The sequence below is a fragment of the Megalobrama amblycephala genome, linkage group LG23 (genome assembly GCF_018812025.1).
Source record: "Megalobrama amblycephala isolate DHTTF-2021 linkage group LG23, ASM1881202v1, whole genome shotgun sequence".
In the NCBI taxonomy this organism is placed as follows: Eukaryota; Metazoa; Chordata; class Actinopteri; order Cypriniformes; family Xenocyprididae; genus Megalobrama; species Megalobrama amblycephala.
This window is the reverse complement of record NC_063066.1, coordinates 23605147-23629172: the sequence shown is the minus strand read 5'-3', so window position 1 is coordinate 23629172 and position 24026 is coordinate 23605147. Positions and strand designations below refer to the sequence as shown.

Sequence of the window (24026 nt, the reverse complement as noted above, 5' to 3'; positions counted from 1 at the left end):
AAACAAATAAACAAAACATAGACCGCTTTGGTCGAAGCTGATATAGCTTTTTGGGCAGTGCTTTGACGCAAGTTTGAGTCCTGGTCCTTTCTGATCCTAAAACTGATTCCTTTCAGTTTTAAAACCTGGTGTTGGTCATGATTGTCCATTGTTTGCAGAGAGAAACTGTGTTTTGTGCATTTATGCAGTGTTTTAGACTGAAGACTTTGTTTACTGTTTTACAGAATTTATTAGTTTGTTTTGGTGAAACTTTTTCTGTGGGAATTTTTATTTGTGGTTTTGAATATGTTCAACTTTTGAACTTTTTGCTAGGCCTAGCTAAAATGGCAATTTATAATACCAGGAAACATAAAAATTAATGAATCAAGAGTTATAATTTAGAGGCAGTGTTTTTCAATTCAGTGAAATCTAGAATTTTAATTGATTTCCGATATTATAATGCCATGAATAATCTTGTTTCTTTTTATTTGATTTGGTGCTATAAGGGGGCTTTGTGTGAGATTATTAATGACAACCTGTATTTTGCATCCCTATTAATATAATTTTGCTTTTTCTGTTTTGATACTTGTTTAACAATGTGCTCATTGACTGGACAATGTTTTAGTTTTGTAATTAATAATTTGTAATTAAGGGTTTTTGAAATTCAAATTCTCTCTTTATCTTTCCCACAATGCTTAATGTCCACTCTATACTGTACTAAATGAATAAAAGTGGAAAATTCCTGAAACAAATCTTTTAAAAAAAAGTATTTAAAAAAAGTTGTGAAGAGCAGCAGTCACTGAACAAACTTCATGAATCCATACCAACAGGTGTCAGTATAAAGTACAGGATGGATTATACTGTTGGAATGAATAAGAACAATTAACAATTTCATGAGGCTCTACGGAGGAAGTGTATGTATATATATATAAATAGTATCTCACAGAAGTGAGTACACCCGTCACATTTTTTGTAAATATTTTATTATATCTTTTCATGTGACAACACTGAAGAAATGACACTTTGCTACAATGTAAAGTAGTGAGTGTACAGCTTGTATGAAGTGTAAATTTGCTGTTCCCTCAAAATAACTCAACACACAGCCATTAATGTCTAAACCGCCGACCACAAAAGTGAGTACACCCCTAAGTGAAAATGTCCAAATTGGGCCCAATTAGCCATTTTCTCTCCCCGGTGTCATGTGACTCGTTAGTGTAACAAGGTCTCAGGTATGAATGGGGAGCAGGTGTGTTAAATTTGGTGTTACCGCTCTCACTCTCTCATACTGGTCACTGGAAGTTCAACATGACACCTCATGGCAAAGAACTCTTTGAGGATCTGAAAAAAAGAATGGTTGCTCTACATAAAGATGGTGTAGGCTATAAGAAGTTTGCCAAAACCCTGAAACTGAGCTGCAGCACGGTGGCCAAGACCATACAGGTTCCACTCAGAACAGGCCTCGCCATGGTCGACCAAAGAAGAGTGCACATGCTCAGTGTCATATCCAGAGGTTGTGTTTGGGAAACAGACGTATGAGTGCTGCCAGCATTGCTGCAGAGGTTGAAGGGGTGAGGGGGTCAGCCTGTCAGTGCTCAGACCATATGCCGCACACTGCATCAAATTGGTCTGCATGGCTGTCATCCCAGAAGCAAGCCTCTTCTAAAGATGATGCACAAGAAAGCCCGCAAACAGTTTGCTGAAGAAAAACAGACTAAGGACATGGATTACTGGAACCATGTCCTGTGGTCTGATGAGACCAAGATAAACTTATTTGGTTCAGATGGTGTCAAGCGTGTGTGGCGGCAACCAGGTTAGGAGTACAAAGACCAACCAAGTGTGTCTTGCCTACAGTCAAGCATGGTGGTGGGAGTGTCATGGTCTGGGGCTGCATGAGTGCTTCCGGCACTGGAGAGCTACAGTTCATTGAGGGAACCATGAATGAGCAGAGCATGATCCCCTCCCTTTGGAGACTGGGCCGCAGGGCAGTATTCCAACATGATAACGACCCGAAACACACCTCCAAGATGACCACTGCCTTGCTTTTTTTTATGTTTAATTAGTGAACAAGTATTGCAATGTTCCTACAGTGGGTCTCTCGGAAAAGACTTATGGTTTATAATTTGTTTGTTTGTTTGTTTCTTTTCTTTCTTTCTTTTTTTTTTTTTGATAGACAGTACAGATAAAATATACAATAGAGAGACTCTGCCACACTATCTTTGTATCTCTGAACATGTTTTTTCATCTTTGAGATTTTCATCTCCATTCCCTCATTCCCTTCTGAACAATGCAGACGTAGGCTTTAATTAATCCCGCTGTGTCAATATTTGTCTTTAGATTCTCTTTGAACACTCTCCCAGAGTCTCTTGTTTATCTGCATTGACAGCTGCCTGTACCGTGACGGATTCTTAACGCATTATGCACATGCCAGCCAGTCTCAATCTGACTCACAGTATGCATGTGAATGTAAGCAACAGTAATGGAGTGATCTAAATAGAAAGATGAAAATAAACAGTAATCTAGCTAAAATCCCAAATTCAAAAGCATTTACAATCTGCATGTTGGCAAGTAACACTGCAGTGCACAACTGCTCTGTATAAAGCTGTGAAGTTGCACAAGTCTTGTGCCGCATTTCAGGCAGAGGTAAGCACCCATTCTTGCAAATCTCCTTGGGTCAGGCGACTGAGGATAGAGCTTTCTTGAGATTATTGACTATTAGAGGGCAGATTAAAGGCTCAACACTCCAGATGGTTGAGGTGATTCCCAGCATGCTTGCGACTAGTTTGCTCAGCAGTAGAAGCAGTTTCATATTTGATGCTGTCTTCATTCAGTTCCCTTTCATAGACTGACTATGGGAACACCCTCCAGGTATGATGATTGTCTGAAGCCTGTATAGAATTATGGCAGTTCATTGGCCGATGGCGCAAACCTGCATCCAGTGAGGCACTGCGTTACCTGTCTGTGCCATTACTCCTCAGACTTCTATTCTTCAAGAAGACGGTTTATCTGCTTTTTGAGAATCCTTGGATTTATTATTTCATTATTGGATGTTTGTATCGTGTATCATGTTTCCTGCAACCCACGTACAGTGAGTAGAGTGGAACCCCTAGCAGAAAGCACTAGCTTCTCTGGAGCTTGACCAGCCAGCAGTGCAGTCAACGAATGCTTCTTGGGCCCTGTAGTGCCCATTTGCCTCACAGGCTGTTGCTGTTTTTCTAGGATCTCCTGTTAGATCCTTCAGGCTGTCCCCTTTCCAGCTGTCTGCAGTGACCTCAAGAAAGGAGAAAAGCAGTGAGGCAGTCTGGACCCCACCTCTAAAAGATTCAGTTCTGTGGACTCACGTTGTGGTGCAGTCACGCTCTGGCAGGACCTGAGGTTGGCAAGTAAGGTTTCCCATCCTATGGGTTCAGAGGGGCATTCCTGATCAAATGGCCTGGAAATGGAGGATTGGCCTGCTTTGGGGGACTGTGTCAGACTGTAGAAGCCTTTACTCCCACTGCATTCTGTTCTCTCAATCCCAGAGTCTTTAACGTCTTGGGCAACAGCAGACTGTGTGTTTTGAAAGACAATCTTCTCGCTCATGCTCCATGCGACGAAGCCTTCATAGTATAGGAGATGTGCCTCAATTATATCATTTCACACAGTATCCCTATGACTGGGCCCCATATATTGAGTCAGGCCTTGTATTCACCTGGTCTGGGAGGGGTTTTCCCTGCTGCTCAGTCTCCTATTCAAGAAGGTCTGTGACATAAATGTGACTTATATGTGACAGGTTTTCTCCTGATTCTCTTTCTCCTTTCTCAATTCTGCATGCCCTGTGCCCCAACCCAATGAAAAGGTGTCTGTTGTGATCATCTTGCAGACAGACTCTCCCCACTGATACACCCTGAGTCAAAAACTGGGGTTGTTTCCATTGTATACATGGTTTGGTTCTCAGATCTGGTGTCTATGCTGAAAAAGCATCCTTGGAAGATCCTGATCAGATCTACTTTCCAAGGCTCAGGGCACCAGGTGGCATCCCCAGCTGGAAACATGGAAACAATATAACTGTTAAGGTGCATGTGGCAATGATTGTTTGATTCTTCTTGCGCCATACCTATAGTCATTTTTTGGGATGCACCAATACTGATACCAGTATCCATATCGGCCTGATATTGAGCTTGTGTACTCATACTCGTTCAAAATGCTCTGATACCTCACAGCGTGCGTACAGTGCAGTGTTTGTGTGCAGACAAAGAAACAGACAACAGAACAAACACAGATATGGAGATATCAGAAATTAAAAATGTCTATGAAGTAAAAGTATCTAATTAATAGAATATTAAGCATAAATTCAATATTTGTCAAGATGAAAAGAATAGGGTGAACATTCCTGAATGGAACACCCCCCCCCCCCCCCCACATTCCTCTCTCTCTCTCTGTCTCTCTCTCTCTTTGTCAGAATCGTCTGTCATCCCTCAGAGTCACACATCCTTTCTATTCTAAATAACTGGAAGGAAACAGCCAGAAACTCAGTCAAAAGTGCACCTTTTGAGCTATTAGTGGCCAGCAGCTTAAGAGTGCTTATGTCGAACTATTAGTGGTATGAGGAAATGCAACGCTAATGCAAATTATTATTATTATTATTATTTTTTTGACCTGAGGGAGGGGTTCTAGTAGACCAATAACAGTGCTTGTGGTCCACATAGAATTGACGTGTTGTTACATTTTTGGAGAGGTGCACGTCAGGCTACGCCATCCGTGTGTATACAGTGTAGGTTCAGCACAGAAGTATAAATCAGCCTTTAGTTAGTTTTTCTTCAATTGTAGCATCTCATTCTCTATTCAGACAGCCAGGGTTACTCATGTAATCAAGGCGTTTTCAGTTTTTTGTGCGTTTCACCTAAAATCCTTTAAGATGCTGTTTTCAGTGGTTGAGTTGCTCAGTCTGAACCTGAGTTCAAATCCACCCACATCCCTCTGCCCCCACAGGTCTTCTTTCATTGTGTGTTATTTGGCTGTAAACTGTGGCATTTTTGCACCATCATTATATAGCTGCAACTATTTACTACTGTATCTCAGGAGAAGACACCAACTGAATGTGTCTTGTCACATTCAGTTATGGATTACATGAATCATGTAAATGATTCATATTTTCTATTCAAAAAGGTGACATTTGATAAAGTCAAGTAGTTTGATATTACTGTCAGCTTTAAACATTTCTATCATAAAACAGATATTAAATGTTTAGCTACTTGCATCTCACCACGCACTCTTTCTGTAGTAAATCTCATAACAACAAATAGAGTGTGTAATAGAGTACAGCAGAGCAGTATATCAAGTATTTGGGGGGGGCAATATGGCCATTTCTAATTATTGGGGGGGACTTGTCCCCGTCAATAGCTGCTTTTCCGCTGTCGGGCCAGTGTAAGCCAGGGCTTTCAATGGGCCGGGTTGGGCTAATAGCCTCGGACCTGTAGCACCAAACCCAAAATGTTGCGTTTCCGCCGTCGGGCCAGAAGCTCAGCAGCGCTTCACTAAAACCCTCCCGTAACACGCCTCTCTGGAACAATGACACAAACAACGAGACATACTGACAGATAAAATAAATACATGATTTTGATAGCCTATGTGATTTGTCTGATTTCTTCAAGCGGTCATATTTACCATGTTTACTATGGTAATGGTTAGTGTGCATAGTCTTTTGCATTGCATATAGATATTTCTACCTTATACAGTGAACAGAATCCACATCGGATCACAAACAGAAGTTATTTTCAAACACTTGCTGCTGTTTGAAAGCTAGTTCTGAGCTAAAATGATTTTAAAGGTCTTTAATGCTGATGTTGGCTGGTAGGCCTATATGAAATCATCCGTGGCGCTGCCATCTCCAGACTCCACCTTTGTTCATAACCACTCCCTCAAGCCTGAGCTGGCCCATTTTGGACCAAGGTATTTGGTAGGCCAAAAAAAACCCTGGCTGTTGGTCCCGAGGAAGCCCCAATTACCCCTTTTCCACCAAGGCAGTTTGAGTGCTGATTCGGAGCCTAGTTTCAAATGAGTTCTTTGTCTTTCGACACCCAAAGCATCAGCTCCGAACCAGGAAAAGTGTTTCGCACCAAAACATTGCTGGTCTAGAAGTAAGAACCGGTTGCGTCAGGTGCTGGGGGCGGGGTTACTGTGACCAACAAGAAACTTGTGACCACCATTTTTGAAATAGCAGCTAATCAAGCCAACAGCAGCTTGATTGTAATCTCTGTCTATATACAAATTATGGCGAGCCGTGTTTGGATGCCGATGTAGGTTCGCAAAGCCATGAGCATCAATAGTAGCGAAACGTCCGCCATTGTTGATGGAAGGCTTGTTCGAGATGCATCAGAGCAGCGCGGACCGCTTGGTGGGAGACATCGGAGTGCCGCGGGTGCTTTTGTGCTTTTGGATCGTTCTTGTGGTGCTGTGATGTCATGTGTCGATTGCTCTGCGAGAAGCCGATGCATCTCGAACAAGCTTGGTGTATTTGTGTTTGGCGCTCCCGCTCTAGCTTTGCTGTGAAATATGAGACATAAGTGAAGTAAGACCTGGCTCTGTGCTGGCTCTTTAGCCAATGAAAAGACAAACCGGTTCTTAGAAGGCTCATCAGTTGAACCAACTCCGAACTGGCACTAGCACTAGCTCTGAACTAGCACCTGGTTCGTGCTGGTGGAAAAGGGGTAAACGAGGCCTAATCAAGCCCCGGAAGTGAATGTGAAAACCTGACTGGCCCTGGCATCCACTAGCACGCCTGCTTTTGGCCCGAGAGTGGAAATGCGGCTATTTTCTATGGTTGTTATGGCCCTGCATTAAAGTAGAACAATTTAAGAATTTTCTTTCCTAACTTACAAAGACCTAAAACAGAAAGGACATGCAGCAAAAGAAAAGCACAAGTCATCAGTCCAGGGTATATCCCCCTAATGCCTACGATGATTGCGACTTTGACTCACTTGAGTTTATAAGCAGGCCGAATGGCTTAACAGCTGCGCCTGGATGTTATAAATAACATGAGCACACAATGCAACAAATTATACCGCAGGCCAGAGTAAAGGATCGACAGTTAAACCATTTAGTGCATAGATGTATCTTAAAACCCACCTGCTGTAATATACATCTACGACACATGTGAAGTTGACATGAAAATGGTATCTGCAACCCATTTTACTTCTGTATTATGACATATTTCCAATCACAACAGGTAAGTGATAGGATTGTGAAAAGCCTGTGTTTCATTCCAATATTTTTTTTTTTTTAGAATATAATGCAATGATGATTCACAACAAGACCAGGGATGTGTATTAAGAAAGTCTAGCTATCCATCCATTTTCCAAATTGCTTGTAGGGTCGCAGGGAAGCTGAAGCCTGTCCCAGCATCTCCGGCCGATGGCCAGATGTGCCAAATGATCTTTCAGCTCCATCTGCTTCAGCCTGTGCAGTGTCTAAGTATCATTAGATTTAATAGCAGGAGCTTTTGCAGCAGTGTTTGAGATACTGATGTGAGGCTGTGGGGTTCAGGTCTTCTAAAGTTTACCTGTCTGGCTCACTTTCTCATATACCAGCTCAGGGATGTTGATGTTTCAGACACCTGGACAATTCCAGCCCTCCTGTCAGTGATCTCAAGTTATCGGGTTGAATTTTTTAATCTCTTCTATCAACTGAGCTGAAAAAAAGATATGTAAATATGTTGTTCCCCCACCGGAGTAAATGTGAGCTGCTCAGTGTTCCAGCACAATCTTAATTAGATAGATTAGACACAGCAACACAAAGGCTGGTTGGGTAATCTGCTTTGACTGAGCTGGTTATATGTTTGTCCTGTTTTTCATACTGTCCTTACCTATATGTTCATGCTTTGGTGTCTCCGCAGAGAAAACGCATTAAGCAAGAGCAAAATGAACGAGAGAAAGAAGCAGAGAGTTGAGTTTAGAAAAGACTTTGTAATATGTAATAATCTGATGTAATGCTTCAATTTTTCTTTACTTTCACTAAGCAAAGCAGATCTGCCAAATTCACCCCTCCAAAAATTGCTACGAGTGTTTATAAGACGGAATAAACAAAACAAAATTTAGTTCATTGAATCTCATGCTATTTCTGGCGGTTTTTACTAGGCTTAATCTTTTATGCTTGCAAATAGCTATTCGATATAGAAATTTCTGGTGAATGAGGCTCTTATTAAAACACGAAAGACTACCTCGTGAAAATACAGCATTCACTGTTGCTTTAATTTAAACTTGACTTCACAGGAAATGTGTTCAGTGGAACATTTTTGGCCTGTTTTAATGATGTGCAAATACATTAAATACATACATTTGTTTTATATTTAGGACAAAATACTTGTTGAATAATTATTTTTTATTCATGCTTTCATAATGACACTTTGAGGCTAGCACTATAAACAATGCTGAACACAACCTTTAAAAGACTATCAGGAAATTAAGATTAAGGGATTAATTTATTTTCCGATTGACATAAAATAAATTACTGGTTGATATTTATAATCCCAAATGACATCTCATAACTAAAGCCCACTGCAAGATTTTGTGTTACAGTTTATAAGCCTGAGGTTACAAAGGATGTGTTTGTAGGAAATACCTGAAAGTTAAAGCTCTAATAGTCACCATCTAACTCAGTGGCTTCACGTTTAATGAAGAAGAAAATATCAACTTAATCACAAAGTAACTAATCTCATTTTCATAAATCAAAAATATATGGTGTGTTATTGTAAATGATAGGCTGTGTTGCTTAAATATCCAAACATCAATTACTGAATATAACTGATGATACATATCAATTTATATGTAATATCATCACATTTGAATAAGATCCAATTTAAAAAGACACATTAAATTCATTAAACAACAATATTAGTATATGAAAAATTAGAAAGGAAATTACACAAACGGTAAGCAACTGAAATATTTGATTGACAATACACTCTTACAAATAAAGGTTCTTTATTGGCATTAATGGTTCCATAAAGAACCTTCATCCATGGAACATTTCCATTGCACAAAAGGCTCTTTATATCAGAAAAAGGTTCTTTAGATTTTTCAAATGTTCTTTGAAAAAAACAAGAAAATATGGTTCTTTTAAGAACTGTTCACTGAACCCAGAATGGTTTTTCTATGGCATTACTGTGATAAACCCCTTTTTGGAACCTTTATTTTTAAGAGTGTAAACAACAAGGTGCAGTATGACTGGTTCAACTGAACTGGAAACTCCTGAAAATAAAACTTGAATGTTCTGAGCACGATGTTACAACTCACATTCTCTAACCTTACACAAATAAAACACTGAAAGCTTCTAACACAGCCAATACAGCTATACAGCCCTGCACTTTCAGGTGACGTTACACTATTCTGCCCAATTAATGCCTACTTTCTTTATAACCTGCCTTGACACTTTTCACTAATAATGTTAGTTAAAAATTAAAATAGTATGATGCGCGAATATACTCAGTGTAAAACAACTTTTTACCAATTGAAATTTTCTGTATTATTACATCTTTAGGTCTCACAGTGACACTTGAATTTCCACATGCAGTAACTGCATCTATTTGTAAAGAGAGTTTTAAAGCCTAATGGATTCCCTCTCCTTTGGCCCCATTAAAGGTTTACACATGGTAACAATGACCTAAAATTACATAATCTATTACATATCTATTTCTCATCAAGAATGGCCAACAGCTCAAAAGCTTTACAATACGTCCAACAATTTGACTGACAGAAGTGAAGCCCTTTCAAATGGCTCAAGCCTAGATTAGCCGTTCATTTCCAACATTCAGCTCGACAAAATATATAACAACAGTACAACTTTGTGTTTCTCAAAAGCTGTAAAAGCAGAGAAAAGGGAAGGCAGTCTTTTGGTGAGGGGAAGATCAATGGGGCTTGATTGAAGGGAAGTAAGGTTAGTTGAGCGCAGTGGATGAGAGAGACATTTAGGGCTCTGATGACATGGGAAAGTCTGGTGAAGGTGGTGGGGATTGTGATCTAGAAGCTTCTACATCTATTGCAGGTGATCTCTGGTCTGGGAGGCAGGGAGGAGACGCTGGAACACAGGTTTAAGTTCACTCACGGTAGAATACATATTCGGTGTAGTTGGCCCAGATTTTGTCGTCAGTCTGCTCATGAGCGAAGGCGCAAGTCCCTGTGGAGTTGCAGGCCACCATGTGGAAGCCGGCGTCGGCTAACCTGTCAAAAGCCTGCTCCAGGAAAGTAAACTTTAGGTAATAGCGTGATGTGTAGCGCTCTGGGGGGCGGTCAGGGTCGCGGCTCTCATTCAACGTTTCCCCAAAAACTTCCTTGGCAAGAGAAGTCTTCCCGCACACCATAATCCGAGCCACTCGGCGAAACTTGGCGTCTGTTTGACTGTCACGGCCGAGGGTGTAGGAGCCCCGGTAGCCAATGGTGATGAATCCGGAGCACTTGCCGTCACCTGCAGCCGAGGCCAGGCCGGAACATGCGGCCACCCCCAGCGAGGCCAGGTTTCGGGCAATGTCGGTGCTAGGTGAGGACTCCTCGGGGTCGCTCTGGCAGCCCTCGTCGCCCAGAGAGTTCTGCTTACTTATCTTTGGTGCCAGCTGTTTAACAAGTTCAGGGAGGTTGAAGAATTCTGCCTCTCGCTGCAGCCGTCCTCGCTCTGGGAAATGGTCTGGAAGGACAAGCTGCTGGTCCCGCATATAGTCCAGAATGTAACGAAACAGGAAGCCATCTCTGTCAACGAAAAAACGACCCTTGGTGTCACGAGCCAGGCTCTTAGTGCTCTTCTGGCTAAACATTTGCCACAGGAGGGAGTCTGGCACACTTGTTAAAGTTGAGTAGCGGGTTATATACACCTGACCCCCAACGTTCAGTTCAATAATTTCTGGAAAGGCCAGTTCCTCTGCAGGAATGCCAGTGGCATTGTCAGGTAATGCCATATTTCAGAATACAACACTTGATGAAGGATTTAAAAAGTCTGTCCACCTGGAACAAAAATTCACACTGTGTAGATAAATGTAGATGTAGCTGAGTAGGCTACTGTAAGGTCAGAGATATCCCAGTGAGCTGACAATACGTCTCCAGTTCACTATCACAGTTGCAAAACACAATTTAAGCATAATAATCCTTCAGAAAATTAGTTCAAAATTCAAATCTATGTGAATTAGCATACATGGCTCAGAAAAGCTCGTCGATGTCAAACACTGCCAAATGAGAGAAAAACAGATTCTCCATAGTTTTCAGATTATGTCCCTTTCATTTATCCATGCCCATAATCGAAGGTTCACAAACGTCCAATTCACAAACACCTACCGTAAGGCATACAGAACAAGCAGTTAAAAATGCCATCTAAATGGCTGATTTTGCGTACATGTCCATGGAAGAAAGAGATGTGAATAATATAGCGTTATGATGATCCATTTCTCACAGGCTGAGTAAAACGGTGCTCCGCTCGCTCATTCTCGCTCTGTGCGCACTGCAACTGAACCATAATATTCCCTCGTTAGCCACGCCCCTATATTGCGACGTCTTCGACTCTAACCCCGCCTCCGCGGTTGTGGCGTCATATTATAACACTTGAGACATGAGATGAAAATTCTTGCTGCTTTACCAAAAGTCTACTTAATTGTAATTTCTTACACTTTATTATCTCTTAAACGTATCAGTGCAAGGAATATAGCATTTCATAAAACCTCATTTACTTTGTGCTTTATTAAGCATGCAATTATTTCTGCATCTCGATGTTAGTTTCTATAGCCTATGTTTATTTTTATCACTTATTAATAAAAATATGATTTTTGATCATATTATTTCTCTACTAATAACATTATTGTTGTTGTTGTTGTTACTAACATTATTAATTAGATGAACTAATGTTTTGGAAGTGTTTTTTTTATTATTATTATTATTATTCACATTAGTAAGTGTCATACATTTTCAACAGGCTAATAAAAAAAAACATTAAAAAAAAAAAAAAACATTTGTAAACCACATTCAGATTAAGTCTAGAAAGTCCCAATAAAATACAACTAAATAGGTTTGCCACACAATATTAAAATACAACGAAACACTGACATCTAGTGGATAAAAAGCTCTGACCAGATTCAAAATCACAATTTAAAAGAGCTTTATTGGCAAGTTCACACACACAAACACACACACACACACACACAGAGAAAGAGAGAGAGAGAGAGAGAGAGAGAGAGAAAGAGAGAGATGGAGAGATGTTGGGTTTCCATGTTATGTGGGGATTTTCCATAGACATAAAGGTTTTTATAGCCTACTGTACAAACTTCTATCTTAATTAATTGCTCTCAGAGTTCAGTGTCAGCATTTTTCCATTCTTTTGTATCTCTCTATACAGCAAAGGGTTCTTGGTAAGCCACTGAAGCTTGAAACTAACCTTGAACAGACTCTTTTGTTCCACTGAATGAAAGCAAGTTACAAGGGCATTTGTGATTTATTTTCTATTTTATCAGAAATGCTGAGGTGACATTGCAGTGTGTGCCATGCAAGTGAAAAATGGATTCTATTCTTCTGCTACATCTTTTTCTGTAAAATGAGAAAAAATTAGACTAATAAACGTGCTGAAAGAATAAAATGATTTTTAATTAGCAGTCAACAAGGATAATTGACACAAATGATGGCCAGTTAAAACAAATGCAGAGACTGAAGCAGAGAAAGTGGAAAGTTGAGACGTGCTATATGGGCTTCTAATCTATTTGCATTAATAAATGTGACAAAACAAGCATTTCTAACTGGATGTTAGAATAGTTTATTTCAGTCTACTGCTTCAGTATAACTGTGAATAGTTGTGATTGCTGTTCTTTCTTTTGCTTCCTCATATTGGGTTATTGTAGGGGATTGAAGCACTGTTACTGAAACACTAGCCATAAAATAGTGATTGCAATCACTAATCACATTTACAGAGGGGAAAAAATGGAATGCATGATTGTGGACTGAACTATGTGTTTTAAAGGAAAGGGATTATTTTGCCGTAGCGGCTTCTGTGAAAAATATAGATGCTGTTTAGAGACAGACACAAGTAAGGCACAACAAAAGACATGCTTGGAGGAACTGTTAATAAAGTTTATAAAGTAAATGGGTTAAAGGTATAATGTTTAATTGGATAAACGACATTTTGCTTGATTATTTTTAATTTTGGTTGGATTATTCAATATCATGATATTGTGGTTTCCTATTAAAATAGCCTATAGAAAGTTCTATGTAGATGCTAAGGTGACCAGATTAATGAAAAGGAGATATTTCCTATTGGTCAAAAATCTCACTTGTTTTTATTTATGAATAATAATAAAAAAAACAATACATTTTTCTAAAAAATGATTATAAAACGATGAGATATTTGGGACATTGATGGGTTCTAAGCTGACTTTTAGGACACATGATCAGGAATTGACCCTTCGCAAAGAATGATCTCAGAGTATTAGAAAATATAATATAATATTTCAAAAGTGAAATAGTTATCTTTATTTTTGTTACGTTTTGTTCCCCTTCCTCACACTCCAGTCCAGTCGGTGGCGATAATACAGTTGAGTCGAGTTGGAGGCGTCGACCAGCAGAGGCGGGGTGTGACGTCACGCGCGTAACGTCTAGGATCAGCTATGGCCGAGAGGTAGTGGCGACTCACACTTTACTGGTAATATTGACATCGGGTAGCAAATATCTGAACAATACACCACTCTCCATTTATTGAGTTCTGTTGCATTTCATATACGATCTACTGAAAAAAACATGCCTAATATCAAAATATTTAGCGGCAGCTCCCACCAGGATCTTTCTCAGAAAATCGCGGACCGCCTCGGACTGGAATTAGGGAAAGTGGTGACGAAAAAGTTTAGCAACCAAGAGACGTGGTGAGTTATTCTTGTAAACTATCTGGTTATATGTTACTTTATAATGTTGTAGTGCCGTTAACATACTCGCTTGCTGCTGGGAGTTGTAGTTCAGATGGAGACCGCCAAACGGTCCACGTGGGTTTCAGAAGAATCCCAGAATACTGTGCGTCTACATGGCGATGTCTATTTGCTTCAGCCTCAACGTACATTTTGTGACTAATATTGTCATTAAATGTAATTTAATTGCTAAACATATAGGAATGGGCATAACTCTTTTAGTATCGTTTGAGCTTATGCACCCGAGACCAAGACTCATTAAGCTGGTTTCACTTTCACTCATTAAGCTGGTTTGAAAAAGCCAACTTACTGAAATGCTATTTAAACTTATAGTTCTTATTATTCAAATATATAAATAATTATCATTATTCATAATTCAAATTTAAACTGCCAGAAGCCCATTAGGCCCAATGAAGCTGCCATTCTAACTGCATAGCAACCACCCAGAATACCCTAGCAACCGCAAAGCAACATCCCAGCAACACCCTAGCAACCACCTTATCTATCTATCTATCTATCTATCTATCTATCTATCTATCTATCTATCTATCTGGCTATTAAAACTACTAGATTGAAACTTAAACTATTTCAAACTGAAAACTTTAAAGCTTTTAAAACTACTTCAAACTTTCTGGTTAGGTTTTTTTCAAGCCATGTTAAAGTTTGTCTACAAACTTTTTTTTGTCTAGTTCTCTGATTGCTTTGCTTATGTTCCCCACGTGATCAATTTAATTACATTTACCATGATGATAGTCTTGTGGTTGTGGGTAACTTAAATGTTGTCACATGGCCGCAATTTGCATTTATTTGTTTATTAGAATAATTCTTCGCCTGCTTTCTGACTCCACAGGCATCGTATTAAAATGTGAAATGTCCCTGAACGTGCTGCCCTGTGGATACATTCACTGCTTATCGGTTTTCAATGAGAACACTGATAAAGAATATTTTATTTCATAGCAAGCCTTCATGCTTCCCTTTACTTTTACAAAACAAATACAATGTGTCAGTGATGGTTTCATATGGTAATACAGTAGCTTAGGTGTAAGACGATACTCATTTTATTTACACGTTATTCCAAGGTCACATGATATTATCAAAGTATCTTGTCCGTTTAAAAAAAAGGCAATGTAGATCATTTTTTTTGTTGCTGCGTAAACTCCGTTATACAAATGTTATGTAAGGGAAGTTTATTTGATGTACCAAGTGGGACATCTAAAACAAGTGTAATGTTTTACAGAATACATGCAACAGTTGATTTGGGTCAAGCCTGACCTGTTCCCAATGTCCCTAATGTCTCTGTGTATTGTGCAGTGTGGAGATTGGAGAGAGTGTCCGCGGGGAGGATGTGTACATAGTCCAGAGTGGCTGTGGAGAAATTAATGATAATCTTATGGAACTTCTGATTATGATAAATGCCTGCAAAATAGCATCGGCCTGCCGAGTCACAGCGGTCATCCCGTGCTTCCCTTACGCCCGGCAGGATAAGAAGGATAAGGTGGGGTGAAGGTTAAATGCCATTATTTGGGATGAAATCTGTGCCATTGTCTTTCTGTGAATGTTAAAGGAAGAACATTTGTATGCATGCTTGCAGAATGTTTTGGAAAGTGTTGCAAAAAGATGTTTGATCTTCTTGTTTTCTGCAGAGTCGGGCGCCCATTTCTGCCAAGCTGGTGGCAAACATGCTGTCAGTCTCTGGTGCTGACCACATCATAACCATGGATCTGCATGCATCTCAAATACAGGTAGGGGACTTAAAATGATTTGGTGATTAAAAATAAATAATAAATAAATAAAAATTTTGCATGTGTTTTAGTCATAATATGTGCTGATTATAGTTAACATGACTTCCTAGATTTTTTGGGGGATTTTGGTGTAGATTGTAGAGTGAGAATAATGGGACAAAAAGGTTGTACTTTTTCCGATAGTCCACTTTAGACATTCTACTAACTATAAGAAACTTTGCAGCCAGGGACTAAAACTTCTTGCCACACCTGCCAATAGCCGATGGCTTAAGAAAATTTTACCAGAAATATTTTTTTTACCAGCCATGAAACTGTTTTTGCAAAAACAGCCAGTTATGACACCAAAATTTTAGATACCAGTGAAAATTCACAATTCTCTACTCCAATTTTGATACCACAGCTAAAACTACAAGTCTAAATAATACACATTTAAAACATTATTAAATACAAGTAACAGTAATGATAACAGAGAGAGCCGCATTTCAGATCGCTCGTGAATTGATTTTTTTTTTCGTGTTTACTTGCACTTGAATGGATACATACACACAAAATGTATTCTCGTAAACACAGTCGGTTATGTCTCAAGAGAAAGAAAACGAAAGATCATCATTTTGGGTCCATGTATTCGGTCTAAAAGTGACAGCAGCCTATAAATACTTGTTGTTGTCTATATGTCATTAAAAGCATAGTTCACCCAAAAATGAAAATTCTATCATCATCCTTCACTCATCCTCAGGTTGTTCCAAACCAGTATAAATTTCTTTGTTCTGTTGAAAACAAAGGAAGATATTTGGAAGAAAGTTTGCAATGTGACCGCTTTAGGCCAACATTGACTTCCATAGTATATTTTTCCTACTATGGAAGTCAATGGTGGCTCAAAGCAGCCTGTATATTTCTTCAAAATATCTTCCTTTGCGTTCAGCAGTACAAAGACATTTATACAGGTTTGGAACAACCTGAGGGCGTTTTGTAAATGATTACAAAAATTTCAATTAATTCATCAACTATCCCTTTAAGGTTTTTCAAACTACCAAACACAGCTTTAACAAAGATTAATCTATATTAAATTTATATAGTGAACTTAGTGTTATTTTACATTTAATTACAAACTTTCTGTACCTGAAATGTGTACTACAGTTAGACCTTACTTTATTTGCAGGCTATATTGAATTTATCTATGCTTGTCATTTTTGTAATTGTTCTTATTGTTTTCACTTGCCTTTAATAATGTTTAAAGTCCCCGTGAACCGGAAGTTGCAAATGACTTTTCTCCAGTGGTGTGACGTATTTCCAAGTAAAACGTATTATTGAATAGAGGGCAGGGTTTTACTTTAGCACTCCTCTTCTCCACCTCTCGCTCATAGCAGACTAACGGATGGAGGGGAGTGTTTTAAGCGTTTTCAACCCAGGCCATCAAACTGACGTCATCAGGGAAGGAACGCCATTCCAGACCGGAAGTAACTTTTCAGATTTTGATTAAAGATTACCACGACAAACAATTTTTTTCTGTGTAATAACTTGCACGGATTAATTGTTCACCACAAGACTAGTAATATGCACTAACAAAGTAATCAGGGTCAATTTTGATTTCATGCCGACTTTAACTTTAGCAGTCTAGTAGTTTTTGCTGTGGTATTGGAGTACTTAAAGAGTGCTTTAAGTAATAAATGGAAAGCAAAGTTACCCCCACCCCCTGAATATTTTTTTCTTGCTGATCCGAAAAATGATCCGATCTGTGACTCAAAAAGAAACGCAATCTGAACCGTGAGTTTTGTGATCCGTTGAACCACTAGTTCAAGCGCAAGGAGACGCGAAAGAGAGCTCAATTCAGCATGAATCAAACGAGAGTCGTTTGTCAGATCAGCATGGTGTATGCCATGCCTCCAAGCTGTCTTATTCGTTTTGTTAATAAACGTTCTCTTTAATATGTTTTAAAGCGAGTTTATATTTGTTTCATTTTTTTTTGGGGGGGGGGGGGGGGGGGTGTTCCACAGTGTTTGCTAATTTTCAGTTTTTTATTTAAACTTTGTATAAGTCATTTGTAATTTTATATTAGGCCTAATATAAATATGTGTATTCGTTATGTTAATAGAAGTTCTGTGTTTAATATAAGCATTTTGTACTGTTTTATAGATATATTTTTCATTAAGAATAATAATGAACCCACCATTCAAGCAATTGCCACCCCCGATAAGCATTTTAAAAGCGAGGTGGAAAAGAGGGAAACTCCATCGTACCCCCCTTTACATTTCTTCTTCTTTTTAGGGTTTTTTCGACATTCCAGTGGACAATTTATATGCAGAGCCAGCCGTTTTGAAATGGATTAAGGAAAATATCCCAGAATGGAAGAACTGCACTATTGTATCACCAGATGCTGGAGGAGCCAAGAGGTCTGTCGGCTGTCTGATTTTACCACCTGTTTAGTTATGCCCTAGCATGTGTAACTGCTGACTGAGCTGTTTTTCAATTGACAGGGTGACCTCCATTGCAGACAGGCTAAATGTTGACTTTGCCCTTATTCACAAAGAAAGGAAAAAGGCAAATGAGGTGGACCGCATGGTTCTGGTTGGAGATGTGAAAGACCGGGTGGCCATATTGGTCGATGATATGGCAGACACCTGCGGTACCGTCTGCCATGCTGCCGATAAGTAAGAAACTAAAACAAATATTAACACGTGTTATTTGTATAGCAGATGCTGTTTAAAATGCTTCACTGCTCAGAATTTAAAAACCTGGAGTGAAAACCAGTAAAAATACATTATTTAAAACTTTAAATATGAAATGAGAAAAAAAAAAAAGTTTTTAGTATGTATCGCATCATTCAGTTATTTTGTTCTTGAATAATTTAAGAGTTTAATTGAGTTTGGTTTCCCCCCCTCTCTGTATTTAGGTTAATATCAGCTGGTGCAGTTAAAGTATATGCCATCCTGACCCATGGCATCTTCTCTGGACCAGCCATTTCACGCATCAACAATGCTTGTTTTGAGGCTGTAGTCGTGACCAATACCATTCCACAGGAGGAGAAGATGAAACATTGCCCCAAAATACAGGTTTGTCATGCCAGAAATGTTTGATTCAAATCAAAACTGAATTCAATCCCTGCTTAATGAGTGACGATGGAAGAAAGAACTAAACATTCAAATTTCTGGTTACACTTTGGGCCAGTGGTAATCTAATTTTATTTCTTATATTTCAAATTTGGCTTCCAAGGATTATAAAAAGAAGAGATTTGAGGTAAAACTATTTAAAACTAGCCGCATAGCACAACTTCCTTCCCTTCACAGTGGTGCACATTCGTTCCTCCCTAAAAGCCAAAACTTAACATTAGAAACAGCACAATCTGTGAATGTTGTAAAATGCAGTCTCTACTGTTGCTAAATTGCGGGATTATATGTTTGATAATAAAAAGAGTTATTAAAAGCACAACAATCCGTACGAGACGTTGTTTCCAACTTCAAGGTGGCTCTCTGTGTGTGCGCTCTGAAACGGACTGTAACTATACAAGAAAATTATACTTTGTCTGCACTTCTAAAAGATCAAATACACACAAAACTGTCAAAATGATCAGCTTGGAGAGTATTCACTTAAACATAGTTTGTCTTAAATGGGTGTAAATAGTTGGGAGGAAATGTGTATTAGCGTATTAGATTTGCATTTGGTCTTAAAGTAGCAGCAGTCTAATAATAAACCTGCTGACGATTGCACCATTTATGTGAATTTATCAACAAAAGGCAAAGAGAATTACTCAGAGCTCTTGAATGAATAACTTTAGCTTTGATAAGAATAAATCGATCAATTTATACAGTGAAAACTATACAGTGTTGTTTTACATTTGATTACATTACTAGAGCTGGCTTATATTATTGCGGAAGTTCTAAAGAATGCTCCGTGCATATAGTCCAAATTTGCATTTGTCATTAGAATAATTTATAATTCTGTTGTTTACAAAGACAGTTTCATTGTCACATGATTCTTCAGAAATGCTGATTTGCTGCTCGAGAAACATTCACTATTTATTAGGGGTGTGACGAGACAGGTATCAGACGAGACGAGACTTGAGACTGAGTTCACGAGACGAGACAAGATTTTTACACACTATTTTTAAGAAATCCTCAATGGTGAAATACATGACTAGAAAAAATATTCTGCAGGTGTATTTGAAATGTTTTAACTAATCATCTTGTAATGAATGTCATTTCAGTTCTACTTTCTGAGTGTGAATTATCATATGCAGTAAAAGACAACAATACTCAAGCACTGTAAAAGGTTTTGCTACTAACTCAACTGACTGACTTCTCTTCTGTATGATTTCAGTCTCTTCAGACCTTACTGTACATGATTTATGAGCTTCTACAACCTTTGACCTCCTAACTGAACTCCTCTCCACAAACTGATCATAGAAATAAAACAGTATAAATAAAAACGTTAACACTTTACAATAAGGTCCCATTTATTAACATTAATGTATTAACCAACATCAACTAACAATGAGCAATATATTTGCTACAGTATTTATTAATCTTTGTTTATGTTGGTTATTAGGGGTGTGACGAGATCTCGTGGCACGAGATCTCGCGAGACTAAACTGTGACGAGATTTCTCGTCGAGGCGAAAAGTAGTCTCGTGATGTTGCCATGACAGAGTGTTAGGATGATTAGGAAAGAATATGCCACCGCTACGTTTACATTATGCCTCCACTGTCGTTTTGCTTTGTATTTAAATAATAAAAAAAAACATTTAATTCAGTTGGATAACGGTCGCCGCCACTCCATATTTACAGAGTACGCGCGACCGTTTAAAAGTGAAAGTAAACGCGCGCGCGCATTCAAACGTGATTTCAATACCCCGCATTTTAAAAGCGGCTCACTGATGAATACAGATATCTCTCAATATGAAAGCTATTTTAGGCTGGGCAGTGTAGTTGTAACCATCTCTCAGCTCTGTATCAAAGAAAAATTTGGTCTTATTTGATCTTTGAATATTGAGAGAGTGCGATTATGGTTGCACTTATTGTAAAGTGTTACCATAAAAATGAATAACAGTTTTCTCTTCTTATTATTTACTAGTACAAACAATAAGGTTTCATTTGTTAACATTAGTTAATGCACTGTGAACTATCATGAACTAACAATGAATGACTATTTTTATCAACTAACAAAGATTAATAAATACTGTAGCAAATATATTGCTTGTTGTTAGTTGATGTTGGTTAATACATTAATGTTAATAAATGAGACCTTATTGTAAAGTGTTACCATTTTTATTTATACTGTTTTTATTTCTGTGATCAGATTGTGGAGAGGAGTTCAGTTAGGAGGTCAAAAGTTGTAGAAGTTCATAATTCATGTACAGTAAGATCTGAAGAGACTGAAATCATACAGGAGGGAAGTCAGTCAGTTGAGTTAGTGGCAAAACCTTTTACATTACTTGAGTATTGTTGTCTTTTACTGCATATGATAATTCATACTCGGAAAGTAGAACTGAAATGACATTCATTACAAAATGATTAGTTAAAACATTTCAAATACACCTGCAGAATAGTTTTTCTAGTCATGTATTTCGCCATCTTGTCTCGTCTCGTGAACTCAATCTCGAGTCTCGTCTCGTCTCGTGAGATACTGGTCTCGTCACACCGCTATTGGTTATTAAAAATAGTCTTTCATTGTTAGTTCATAGTTTACAGTGCATTAACTAATGTTAACAAATGAAACCTTATTGTTTGTGCTTAATAAGATTAAGAGAAAACTGTTATTCGTTTTCATGGTAACACTTTACATTAAGTGCAACCATAATCGCACTCTCTCAATATTCAAAGTGCAAATAAGACCAAATTTTTCTTTGATACAGAGCTGAGAGATGGTTACAACTACACTGCCCAGCCTAAAATAGCTTTCATATTGAGAGATACTTGCATTCATCAGGGAGCCGCTTTCAAAATGCGAGGTATTGAAATCGCGTTTGAATGCGCGCTCGCGTTTACTTTCACTTTCAGCGATCGCGCGTAACTCTGTAAATATGGAGCGGCGGTGTCCGTTATCCAACTGAATTAAATGTTTTTTATTTAAATACAAAGCAAAACGACAGTGGATGCGTAATGTAAACGTAGCAGTGGCATATTCTTTCCTAATCATCCTAACCACTCTGTCATGGCAACATCACGAGACTACTTTTCGCCTTGACGAGAAATCTCGTCACAGTTTAGTCTCGTCACACCCCTACTATTTATTATTATCAATGTTAAAATGCAGTTTTTGCTGCTTAACATTTTTGTGGAAACAATGATACAATTCAAACATTTGTGGTAAGATTTAAAAAAAGAGCAAAATGCTCTTTGTCATACATTAAAGTAATGAAAAGTGAGTGGAGTGAAGACATTAAAAATGTTACAAAATATTTATATTTAATAAATGCTTTGATAAATGTAATATATTTATATACATATAAAATAAATGCTGTTCATTGAACTTTCTATTTTTCAAAGAAAACTGAAAAATAAAACGTATCACCATTTCCACAAAAATATGAAGCAGAACAACTGTTTTCAACATTGATAATAATCAGAAATGTTTCTTGAGCAGCAAATCATCATATTAGAATGATTTCTGAAGGATCAGCTTTGATTACAGGAATAAACTACATTTTATAATATATTAAAATAGAAACAATTTTTTTTTATTTGTAAGAATATTTCGAAATGTTGCTGTTTTTACTGTATTTTTGATCAAATAAATGCAGACCTGGTGAGCAGAAGAGATTTATTTTAAAATAATTAATAATTGTTTCCAAACTTTTCACATGGTACTTTAATAATAACAAGTCTATTAAATATATATTATATATTGTATCATTTATCAATTATTATGATTATTAAATGTTGCTTTTTATTACAGAACAATAGTATATATTACTACAATATTTTAATTTGATAAAATATATATTTAAAACAAAAAAAAGAAGTAGTGCCGGGTACATGGCTTGGGTGCGCGGTCACATTTTCCTGCTTTTTTATCTCTAGCTGATCACATGCCTTTATATATATATATATATATATATATATATATATATATATATATATATATATATATATATATATGTCTGTGTGTGTTAACATTGATAATAATAAATGTTTCTTGAGCAGCAAATCAGCATTTCTGAAGAAACGTGACACTGAAACTCTTTTTTGTGTGTGTATTTCCATCGCAGGTTTGGCCTTAATTTCATGTAAGGTGGAATTAAAAAGGTCTTAAGTCTTAAATTTAACTTGTTCATATCTGTAGACACCCTGTTATCAGATTTTCTGTCGTGGCATTCTCTACATATTTACAATACTTCCTTTAGCTGCTGCCTTTAACACACTGGATCCTTCACTGGAAACTGAAAGTAACTCACTTCTGCTAAACGTTTACTCTTTGAATTCTTGCACCTGGGAACAATACAAGTCAACACCATTATGACTAAACGTTTGCTGAGGAGTATTTCCTACTAAAGCAAAGCAGTATTTGGCTCTGGTAAGCATATCCATAACAGACTGGTGGGAGTGGCTTTGGATGGTCACATGCCCAGTGCATTATAAACAAGAAAGAAAAAGACTCAGTGGTGTCTTATGTTCTTCTCGAAACTTTTCTAAACACATTTGGGATGGTATTATACAGATGTTCTTTCTTTAATATGCCTCCATGCGGCTGTAACGGATACATGTCAAGTTTGTTGCTCGCTGATCTCTGCAGGTTATCGACATTTCCATGATCCTCGCCGAGGCCATCCGCAGGACCCACAACGGCGAGTCCGTGTCGTACCTCTTCAGCCATGTTCCGTTGTAACCTCTCCAGCGTCTACTCCATGACTGCGTTCCTCTTACCCAAAGAGATCTGACCTGAGGGAATGTATTTCCATAGTTGAAGACTTCAGCAAGACTTCACGAGTTCTTTCCTGAAAATTAAACATGGGATGTTGAGCTTCTGTTTTCACAGTCTGTTCTACTTACAAATCGCTGTTACAATCTGTGACTGTGAAAGTTAGACATTAGGTTAATCGAGACGAGAGCTAGTCACAATCTCATTTATTTATTTCCATCAATTTGTATTCATTTCAGTGCTTTGGGAAAAGTAAAGTCACATTATTGAATAAGTGGTCGAGAGAAGACTTTGACAGCCTTCTTGAAATGGACATGATTTATTTTGAAATTCAAGATTTTGTTCACTAGATAAAGGCGATTTTTAGCTTGTTCCTCTTGCAGGCTGGAGCTCAACAGTAGTCTTAAAGAATTTGCTGTTTTATTTCATTTCCTGATTTTGTTTCACAAGGATGTTTTTTAATAACTCTTTATATGAACATTTCCATGAATAAAAAACAATCTTATTGGTTACATGATGCCATTTTGATTAACCCTCAGATTTTCCTACTGTGTGTTG

General features: G+C 38.0%; 2 protein-coding genes across 4 annotated transcripts; one reads left to right on the top strand and one right to left on the bottom strand.

Annotated features, from left to right (window-relative positions):
- Window positions 1–8316: 8316 nt before the first annotated feature.
- On the bottom strand, window positions 8317–11456 carry kctd12b (potassium channel tetramerisation domain containing 12b). The gene is made up of 2 exons (XM_048176914.1): window positions 11274–11456; window positions 8317–10946 (listed from the first exon to the last, which is right to left on the bottom strand). The coding sequence occupies exon 2, from the start codon at window positions 10898–10900 to the stop codon at window positions 10049–10051; it is 852 nt and encodes a 283-aa protein (XP_048032871.1). The 5' UTR covers window positions 10901–10946; window positions 11274–11456; the 3' UTR covers window positions 8317–10048.
- Window positions 11457–13464: 2008 nt separating this feature from the next.
- Window positions 13465–23980, top strand: prps1b (phosphoribosyl pyrophosphate synthetase 1B). 3 transcript variants are annotated; one of them, XM_048176378.1, is made up of 8 exons: window positions 13465–13617; window positions 13736–13834; window positions 15185–15368; window positions 15517–15615; window positions 17881–18005; window positions 18090–18263; window positions 18506–18665; window positions 23343–23980. In XM_048176378.1, exons 3-8 carry the CDS (start codon window positions 15264–15266, stop codon window positions 23433–23435), a joined length of 756 nt encoding a protein of 251 aa, XP_048032335.1. In that variant the 5' UTR covers window positions 13465–13617; window positions 13736–13834; window positions 15185–15263; the 3' UTR covers window positions 23436–23980. The 3 variants fall into 3 exon arrangements, with proteins under 3 accessions (XP_048032335.1, XP_048032332.1, XP_048032333.1); XM_048176376.1 differs by having other exon boundaries at window positions 13559–13593; XM_048176375.1 differs by having other exon boundaries at window positions 13510–13834.
- The last annotated feature ends 46 nt before the right edge of the window (window positions 23981–24026 follow it).

Coding starts and splice junctions, on each gene's coding strand:
- kctd12b (XM_048176914.1), bottom strand. CDS start 10,900: ATGGCATTACCTGACAATGCCACTGGCATTCCTGCAGAGGAACTGGCC.
- prps1b (XM_048176375.1), top strand. CDS start 13,713: ATGCCTAATATCAAAATATTTAGCGGCAGCTCCCACCAGGATCTTTCT. Junction 13,835..15,184: donor TTTAGCAACCAAGAGACGTG/GTGAGTTATTCT, acceptor TGTATTGTGCAG/TGTGGAGATTGGAGAGAGTG. Junction 18,666..23,342: donor AACATTGCCCCAAAATACAG/GTTTGTCATGCC, acceptor TGATCTCTGCAG/GTTATCGACATTTCCATGAT.